The 10,593-nt window shown below is 39.2% G+C and overlaps 1 protein-coding gene across 1 annotated transcript in view; it reads right to left on the reverse strand.

The window, feature by feature from the left end:
- Adam7 (ADAM metallopeptidase domain 7) overlaps positions 1-6,422 on the reverse strand; it is a 47,440-nt gene extending 41,018 nt beyond the window's left edge. Inside the window, exons 1-3 of the mRNA XM_015499377.1 lie at positions 6,370-6,422; positions 5,347-5,452; positions 1,325-1,401 (exon numbers count right to left, since the gene is read on the reverse strand). Coding sequence (XP_015354863.1) covers positions 1,325-1,401; positions 5,347-5,452; positions 6,370-6,422 — 236 coding nt within the window. The remainder of the gene's footprint in view (positions 1-1,324; positions 1,402-5,346; positions 5,453-6,369) is intronic.
- Positions 6,423-10,593: the final 4,171 nt, after the last annotated feature.

Consider the following 10,593-nt stretch of genomic DNA (forward strand, 5'->3'; position numbering starts at 1 on the left):
GTATTGATGTTTAGATGAATGCAAACAAAACACCTGGAACAAACTTCTTAATAGTTCACATCAATGGCATATCTATAAAGTAATGTCATATTAATTACTTAATATTTAACACTTTCAATAATTGATAAACTCTCTTGGAGGAAAAAAACACTCAAATTATTGAAATCAGAAAAAAAGAAGATTATCACTGAAGATACTATAGACATTAAAAAAGAGCAAGAGAATATTATGAAACATCATGCCTAAAGTGTGGTAACTTAGGCAAAACCCATATTTCCATGAAAGTTTTAGTTTAAAACTGACACAAAGGGAAATAGAGAATCTGAATGACCTTCAGTCAATTGATAACGTGACTCTAAATTTTAATCAGAAACATAAAGCCCCCTTCATTGTGACCCTGGGTAAGCTATTATTTTTCTATATTTTTATTGGTGTGTTATAATAATACCTAATAGTGGGATTCAATGCTATATATATGATAAGCTATTGTTTTAATGTACTTACTTCATATAGATATTGTAAGACTCAAGAAATAACTTTAATAAAAATACACAGAAACCACTTAATAAATATTAGCTCCCTTCATGTGGAGAATATGCAATCTGAAAATATTATCAATATGATCATGCTATTATTAGGCTTGCATTTTCTGCATGTTTGTCTAGTGGGAGATTTAGGATGGGAAGGACGTTTTTCTGTATTTTTTGTTTGTTTGTTTTAGCTAACAGACCTGAGTCTCCATTCTCTAATAGTGGCATCATTCCAAGTGACTGAACAATCGACAACAACCTGTGCTTTTATAGTTTGGGTCTCTGAGATACAGCTATCCCATGTAGGAAGGGTTCAGAGAAAAACTGTGAAAATTAACAGCAAAGGGAAGGACTCAAGAAGAGATTTCGGGGTTGGTTCGACTATATAAGATGTCGGGATGAAGCAAATTCTTCCCAGTTCTTAGCTTACTCTCCAAAACACTTGGTTCTATATCTATTTTAAACAACGTAGAAGTCAATTTCAAAACCATGGGTTTCAAAATTCTTTTGTTCTACTGATTCAAAAAGCACTAACGTGTCAACTCTTTTCCTAAAGTGTCTATATGAAGCTCAGGAACTCCAAGTGCCCCAAAGAGTTACTTAGAAACCACACAAGAGTGTCGATAGCTGTCTCTAAGTTGTTGAGAGGCAATGACTTTATATCTGAAGAGGAAGAATTCACATAATACAGAGATAACAGTGACTTGAAGAATTGACTTTACTGGCAGTTTTAGAAAAACTGGGATATCAGAGATGACAAAATCTGTAAGTGATGGAATCACACTAGAACTTACCTTGATCTTAGAAGGTGAAGGATTAAGGTTTTTCTATTGAGTTTTATTTCATACAACAATTCTTCTTCATAGGCTTCCTGAAAAAACAAGATCTGTCATGTGACTTCCACACAAGCTGGTCAGGAGCCTGCTGCTAGTGGGTGGTGTGGGGTAGGAGTGGTCACCTATCCCCAGTTCCTAGCCGTCCTTACAGGGAGCAAACACCGGGCGTGCTTGTCTTAAAGAGAACTAGTATTAGAAGGAAGATTTCACCCAAGTTATTCTTAATTAAAATTTTCAAAGGACATTTTTCTCTAGAAAAGAAATAATAATAAAATACAATAAATATTCTCCCCTCATCCAGCCATACACAAATTCCTGTATGTCCATACAGCATGCCTCCAAAACACACAGATCTTCTGTTTTCTGGTTTTGTTTTTAGCAGTTTTGTATATGCTGTTTTATAGTTTCCATTTTCAATTAAGAAATCATGACCATTCCCTTACAAATGTTCTCTTGCAAGAGTGTGTTTTAAGGCTTCCCCCCCCAAAAAAAATGTGAGTGAAACATCATACATCATTTATTTAATCTGTATCAATTATCAGAAATTTGTTTTGGGATGTTCACTGTACTTAGAGTTGCATTGTTGACAACTTGGAAAAAATGTAGGGCTTTTGATAAATACTGATAAATATCCTAAAGAAAAGAAATCTAAATGTAGAACTTCACCAAAAATTAATACTGGTTTCATGTGATTATTTGCAGCAGTCATATCTATTACTGGTATGTTGGTTGCTTAACATACCAGTAATAGATATGACTGCTGCAAATAACTTTCCAGTCATGGATATTACTACTAATAATTTTTTTATACATTATAACTTGTGATGTTCTGTTTGATAGCATTGGCATTGGTAATTTTCTTTTGTGTCTTTCATTATTTGTAGTTTTTTTAAAATATGAATTTCTGCTTCATGTCCATTTACCATCTTCTTTGGTAGTATTTTATTTTCTTATGATTGATAATAATTTTTTCATAATTTAAGTTGTTGGTCTTCATTGTACAAATTTCTTTGAGCTCAATGTCCATTTATTTGACAGTTGCAGCTTCAACTACAGTGATAATAATGAAGACAGAGTGGTGTACAAGGTGGAGGCCACTGGCCTCACAGAAGCTCTAGATTGGCAAAGAAGGTGACCAGATAGCCACAGAATCAGGTGTGATTAACATCATAACAGGAGAACCACAGCAGTATTCCAGCACCACAGGCAAGAAACAGCATCTGTGAAGGTCCTGAGGTAGGAAGGAACCCGGCTGATTGGAGGAACATGGAGGGAGAAGTTCAAGGTTGCTAGAGAATCAAGGACACGTTTAGCACAAGTGGGAGGGAGAGATACAGGAAGAAGATGAGCAAGAACAGCCCACAGAGGTGAAGGCCTGAGACTTCTCCTAAGAGCAGACAAGCAAAGGCCAGCATGGAATTTCAGACACTGGGTCTGAGAAATCATCACTGAGGAGGGGAAGCCCCTGGAAGGCGGCTCGTGCAGAGCAGGTGCCTTGGCAGGGGATTAAAGAGGAGTAAGTAACCTCAAAGATATGCACCTCTGCTAGACTCCAGATGCACCAGTCATTGATTGTCAGGGTAGGCAAACTAGAGGAGTCAAGAAGGAGCCCAGGGTTTGGGGTATTCTATCTGTTTAACTCTGTCCTGACCAGGTGAGGATCTGATGAGGGACGGCTCTGAGGTGTGGGGGGCCTTAGTTTTGTATTTGTTGGAAGTGAGGTGTGCACAGTTCAGACTTTTTTGATTGCAAGTTTAACCAAAAAAAAAAAAAATAGGACTTATAATAAAGACATGGAATTCACAGGCGGGCAGGCAAGAAGCAATGTGCTCCATCTAGAAGGGTCCAGTCACATATTTCAACATATATGCGCGTGTGTGAGCATAACGATGGGACAGTGGGGCTTTTTGTATCATTTGAATATTTGAGTGTGAAATTTTATTAATTAAGAAATTAATGGGATTTTCATTTTAGGTTTTTTTTTTTTTTTGAGACTTATAAATACTTGGGAAGACATTACCTCATACTTAGATACATGCTGCACTAAGTCTTCCCTACTGTTAACATCCTACATTACTGTGGTATTTCTGTTACAACTGATGAATCAGGATTGATGTGTTATTATTATTTTAAATCCACACTTATTTGGATTCCCTTAGTTTTTGCATAATGACATTTTGCTCTTCCATAATCCCTTTCCAGGCACCACATTGTTTATTTGTCATGTCTCCTCAGCCTCCTCAACCCTCAGATTTTCCTAATTTTCAATGACTGACAGTTTTGAGGTATACTCAACAGGTACTTTGTAGAATGCCTCTCAATTTTTTGATGTTTTTTTTCCCTTATGGTTAGACTGTAGTTATGGATATGAGGGTGAAAGCCACAAGAGAAGGTGCCATTTTGTCACATCCAGAGTCCTTGCTATGAGGAGGACTTTGCATTCATGAGGTTGGCCTTCATCACCGGGCTGAGGTGGCGTTTGCTACCTCTCCCCTCTGTGAAGTTACTCTTTTCTTTCCCTCCATACTGTACTCTTTGCAAGGAAATCATAATGCACAGCCCAGCCCATACGTAAGGGGTGGGGACTCATGCTCCACCTCCTGGAAACAGAAATGTCTACATAAATTATTTAATTCTTGTAGATGAGAGATTTGCCTATTCTTCCACATTGATTTATTTATATCTGTTTGGGCTCACGGATCTTAGTCTATTCTTCAGGTTATAGTACAAGGCCATGTTATTTATTTGTTCAAATTATCCTAGCTTTGGCCCTTGAGAGTTTTTTAAGTGATTTCCTGAGTTCATCAATGTGAGTTTGGAGCTTTGTGTGGTTTTTTTGGGGGAAAAGGGGGTTGTTCATTTGTTTGGGCACTTTCTAGTACTACAAAATGCTCCAGGCTCATCTTGAATCTTTCCCACCTGTATACAGGCTATATATTAATAATGGAAATTTTAATATTAATATTGAAGGCTTAAGATAATAGCTTCCAGGAGAGCCCACTGTGGTAGAAAACTGGTTGTGCATCCTTGATTGGATACCAGCCTTTGACCAGTACAAATGATGGGAAGGTGAAAAAGGAGTTGGAAATCAAGAGAAAAATTATTTATAAAGATAATTATTGGAGAAAAATAGACATCATTTACCAAATGATATTGGAAGGAGAGTTACTTTTTGTCTCAAGCCCTGAGACAGAGGTATCAATAGGACAGTTTGGAAAGTTGAAAAATATCATCCTTTGACTGAGAACTCTAATAAGTGAGAGCCTGGGAAACAGGCTGCTGCAGTGGTAGAGAGAAACAATTCCCTGCCTTGGGATAGTTGTTGGAGTGAAATGCCTGTCCATATTTTCCATGCACCAAATTTAAAACCTAAAATACAAACTGCAAGTGTTTAATGATACACATCAAGAACATTCATCTAAGACCTTTCATAACAGTGGGATTGAAAATAAACTAATTGTGAATCTTGCTCCCCTTTATTATCCATTTTCCATGATAAATATTCATTTCTTTTGACAATAATATTTTAAATATTTTTAAAGTTCAAGACTTGCACAAACATCCTTCTAAGTATAGGCCAAGAAGGACTTTTTGTTCCTAAGAAAATGGTCCAATTCTGCTTCAGAATATATTGGCTGTACGGCAAATAAACCTGCATGCTAGGTCTCAGGGAAAACAAAATAAATTCTCAGGATGACATTCTATGGGCACCAGCTCAGAACAAGTGAGGTGGCTCTAGACCAACTTGGAGAAGTGTGGCTGGAACACCTCGCTTAATGGCCCCCCCCTAAAACCTGATGTTTGTTTCCTAGCCCATTGAGGGGTTGTGCACCCCTAAGCACAGGCTCTAAGCTGAATGGGAGTCCTCCCAAGAACTGAGACTCCTCTCTTTCTGTTTGCTTCTGGCTGGACCCAGAGGAAGCTTTCCATATTCCTGTGAAAGCAATAAACTGTATTTACTGAGTGACACTCATACCTACCGGCACATCATGGTGATCATGAGCATAGTCAAGGTCTCGCTTCTGCATCAGAGAAAGCCGTTTCACATGGACCAGTTGGTACAGATCTGCTCCAAGGATCACTTTTTCAGGAAAAAAAACAAAAACAAAAACATGAGGGGGGAAATCCAGCTGATATTAACATTCATCCACACAGAGACTGAATGTGCATTTTTCTCATTTTATACACAACAACATTGAGATGGATATTTACAAACTAGGAAAATATAAGTAAAATTGGAAAGGGGTCAAAGACATAAATGTCCCTCATCTTCCTCCATAGTTTCACCCTGTTCTGTACTGGCCATCTTTGTCTCCTCAGACCTGTCTCTGGTTCTGCCTCCTGTCAAAGTCTGAACTGGAAGGTCCTGTTGCTTTGTAAATTACCAAATTTTTGTCTTTCAGAAACATTGACATTTGAGGTCTTAACTCCCACAGTGAAGGGTAAGGCTTTCACTTGCTAGTGAACTGTAGGTAGCCCCACGTCAGGATAAACACAGTCTTCTCTGCTCAGGTCCTATCACATTGATGGTCACCTGTGAGATGACCTGGGACCTTAAAGAGCTATAAAGAGGAGAGGGCATGCACGTTTTGGAACATGCTCTGACTCAAATCAAGTTTTTACCAGTTTAACAGCTGTGTGATTATGAGTAGCTCTCTGATTTGTAAACACTACTCGCATGTCCCTTATCTGTAAAGTGGAGATGATATTATTGAATTTAAACATTCTAATGTACAATGTGACTAATGGCTAGCACAGTCCTGCACTATTGTAGGTATTTGGTGAATGTCCACTATGGGTCAGAGTGCTTAAGAGTGATATGGAATTTCATAGAATCATCAGACCTCAGGATTAGCCATAACCTAGTCCAAGCCCTACACTAACGGTTCTCAGCAAAATCACCTGTGCATAGCTAATGTTCTTATTATTTACAATTTAAACTTTATGGCTAAAGAGATATTGCCTCATAGTACAACCAGAAAACCCTGACAAAAAAAGACATACCTTTGACCTGAGAAGTGAGTAAAATCATCAAAAATATAGACCTGGGGAGCATTCTGAACGGTCCTGGTGGAAGAGGGGCACCGCCGGCACCTGAGAAGAGCCGTGCCCTGCTCCTCGTCCTTGGTCCACCGCAAGGATGCAGAGCCTATCAGCTAGATGGGCAGTTTTGATCTGGCACAAGGAAGTGTTCCTGACCAAGTTGCACAACTTGCTAGAATGCTTGAGGCCAAAACCTGAGGGCTGGACAGCGTGTGCTAATTAAAGAACCCCTGAGGTGGTGGTGGAGGTGGCTTGGCATAGATTCCTACTTCATGCCTAACAGAATATGATTCTTGATCTACTAAAACTTCAAAAGTGAAAAGATCAGGAATGTTTTAGAAAAAAAAAAATATTGAAGGGATGATGTCTAGTTTGGTTGAAGAAGGTGAAGTCCCGGCCATGTTGATGACCACAGGTAAAAGCCATAAGGGGACATTTACTAAATAAGATAAAAACATTGAAAATTATATATGTCATAAATCACATAAAAGACAGAAACTCTAGACGTGAATGCAAAATATCTAACAAAAGGTGTGGATTGCCTTTTAATATAGCGTGGTTTCAAATTAATACAAAAAAGAATATACAGATAGCCAAGTGTACAAAGGACTGGGGTGAAGCTCTTTATAAGGTCTGGCTTCCCTGAGGTATTAGAGGAGATCTTCCCCTGCCAGTACCAGCCCTTGGTCTGCATTTAGGATTCTGTCCTTCCTGCACCTCGTAATGTCTCCCTAGTATTCCCACCAACTGAAGCAATCCATGCCAACTGCAGGTGTCCTTTTGAGATTTAAACAAGCTTGAAACTCCCCTTTTGGAAAAATCTTACCCTTAATTCTCAATCTTGATATTATGTCTTACCAGGACTGTTTGAGGCACAATTTTTTTTTTTTGGTAGAGGCAGTACTGGGATTAAACTCAAGGGCACTCGACCACTGAGCCACATCTCCAGCCCTATTTTGTATTTTATTTACAGACAGGGTCTCACTGAGTTGCTTAGCCCCTCATTTTTGTGGAGGCTGGCTTTAACTCATGATCCTCCTGCCTCAGCCTCCCAAACTGCTGGGGTTATAGTTTGCACCACCGTGCCCGACTTGAGGCACTTTTCTTATATCCAACTCATGCTGATACATTTCAGGATGGCATCTACCAGTATTATTATCTGAATGAATGGCTTAATGTCTCTAGTGGATATATCATGTCTATATCCAATGGGCATTTTAGTTTCTCATCATACTTGTCCTTATACCACCCCTTAAAATATTCTATTTTGCTCCTTTGACATGACAGACTTCTTAACTTTTTCCTAGTTTTCTGGCAACTAGTAAACATACCCATTCTATCTAGCCTTTAAGTTTTGGAGTTCCTCCAGGATTATCCTATACCTTCTTTCCTCTAATTATGCTCATTCCAAAACCATCTCATGTTCAGATGTGGTTTGGTTATCTTTCTGCTCTATGCCTCAGATTTTATGTTTCTAGCCATCTAAACAACAAACCTTCACAGCCAACTTTCTATTCAACTTTTTCATTTGGGAGACACAAGCTCCACATGAGCAGGACTTAAAGTTCTACCCCCCCACACACACTGAATCTCTGTCTCAGATACTGATCCCCCATCCATTTATCATGACAATTCTCAAAGTCATTACCATCTTTGTACCTCTCACAATCCTTCCATCACTAAGAATGTTTATTTGACCTACAAAAAAGATCCCATCTCCTTCTCTCTACCTTTTCTGTCTTTGTCTTAGTCTAAGTTACCATGGACTCTCTTGGGCCAAAGTCTAGCAAGTGAGATCTTCTCAAATGACCAACTTGATTATGTCAAGTCCCTGGTAAAAAATGCTTCAATAGTTTTTCATTGATGCTAGCAGAAAGACTCAGTAGACTTTAAAGTTCCCAAAGCTGTATTGTATGTCACTAAGTTTGAGGTTTCAGGCAAGACGTGAAATATTTCTATACTTCTGTTCTCTCCTTTATAAAATGGGCATAATAATATTTATCTCATGGGGCTGATATGAGAAGTAAATTAATCTGTGCGACAAGCAATCTTCTATTTCCTGGTTTATTCACTGTCCACTCTTTCACTTGGCTATTTTACACTCTTTCTTCTGTCCTCAAATCTCTAAATCTTCTCTTCTTTGCTCTTATCTAGTTGCCTTGCTCGTTCACTGAGAAACAAGCCATCAGAAGAGCTCTCACTTTCTCCATTACCATCTCCACCTTGCTGTCAATCAATACCTGTGCCCTGATGGTCTGTGTGCCTCCTGTTTTCTATGGATGTGCCATCCCTTATTTGAAGGTATATGCACCACTAAAGTATTCACTTCTATTCCTTCCTCCACCCCAAAATCAATGGTTATTCCCTGACTCAAAGTATTCCAATTAATATATGCATACATCACTGTGATCATTTTTCTATCCTTTAATAAAATTATTTATTTATTTTTTAATGTCACTCTCCCTTTTACCCAGCTATTACCCATTCTTGGCTTAGACAGTTATTAAACTTCTCAATGAATGATCCCACAGTTGGTCTCCAGTCCCTGTCAAACAGTTTATCTTACTCAACAAATCAGATCTTGTGGATGTTACCAGTGATCTGAGCCATGCAAAATTTGGTGGTCCATTCTCAATACTCACTCACTTTACCTTTTAGCAGGATTTGTCAGAATTGATATTTGTATCTTTTTTTCTTTGTGTTTGAGGTGCTGGGGTTTGAGCCCAGGGCTGTGCACATCTGAGGTAAGTGCTCTGCCACTGAGCTGTGTACCCAGCCCTTTATTTTATTTTACTTTATTTTATTTTATTTTATATCTCACTGATTCTCCTTGGCTGGCCTGGAATTTGTGATTCTCCTACCTCAGCCTCCTAATTAGCTGAGATTACAGGTGAGCTCCACGTCTCCTAGCCCATTTCTATCTTTTGGGAAGAGCTTAGCTCCTTGTAGGCAGTGCCTCTCTTCCATGCTTATTTCCTGCCTCCTCATAACAGTGTCTAAATGCTCCAGATTCCCAGGGCTCAAGTCTTGAAACTTTTCTCTCTCACCAAAGGAGGTGGTTGTCTTCCCATCTTTTGGCTTTAGACATTCATGTATAAAATGATGACCTCCAAATTCTCCATCTCACCTGGTCTCTGAATTTCAGACTTAGAACCTCTTCACTTGAAGGTCTAGTCAAGATCTCAAACACAAGCACAAAGTTTGAACCCTGCTCTCATCCTCCAAACCTGGTATTTTCACAGACTTTCCTATCTGGGATATTTCAACTCCATACTTGGTTATTCAGGAATCATCCTTGATCCCTTCTTTTCCTGACAGTTGGCAGCACCCTCGTCAGCATATCTAGTTGCTTCTATCCTGAAATGACATCAAGGTTCTCACCACCTCCCACACTTAACTTCTACTGTGCTGATCCAAGACACCTTCATCTCTACCCTCGTTTATTGAAATCACCTCTTCACTTATCTCACAGTTTTACTCTTGGTCCCTCGCCATGTGTTCTCTGTGCCTCTTCCAGATGCACCACATATGTGATTCTTCTGTCCTGACCCTTTCAATGGCTTCCCCTCTCAGAGTGCAAGCCACGGTCCTGTGATAGCCTCCAGGACCTACATGGTTTATCTTGATGTTCTCTGGCTTCACATCTTACCATCCCCCTCCCTCTCCACTCGGAGCCAGTTACTGTGTGCCCATGCATGTTTATGGAGCATGCCAGGCACATTCCGCTTCAAGGGTCTTGGCTTGCTGTACCTTCTGCCAGGGACGCTCTCCTTGAAGATAGTCACGTGTTTTGCTTCCTCTCTCTTTCAGGTCTCCACGCAAACGTCATCTCATAACTGAGGTCTACTCCAAGCACATTGTGCCAAACGGACCTTTTAGTCACCATCAGAAATGTACATTTACTTATTTATTTATTTATTTATTTTTGCTTTTTTTGTATTATTTTATTGTTTTTCTTCCCACATTTTTATTGGTGCCCTATAGTTGCACATCCTGATGGAACTTATTGTTAGATACTCAGATATGCACACAATATCACTCCCCAGCACTTTCCCCCTTCCTCCCCAAACCCCTCCACTCCTTAAAATATAAGCTTTTCGAGGACAATATGGTGTCTGTTTTGTGTTTTGTTTACCACCAAATCATCAGTGCCTGGAACAACAGGTTGCCAATAGATTTTTATT

This window comes from Marmota marmota, unplaced genomic scaffold, assembly GCF_001458135.2.
Source record: "Marmota marmota marmota unplaced genomic scaffold, marMar, whole genome shotgun sequence".
NCBI classification, from domain to species: domain Eukaryota; kingdom Metazoa; phylum Chordata; class Mammalia; order Rodentia; family Sciuridae; genus Marmota; species Marmota marmota.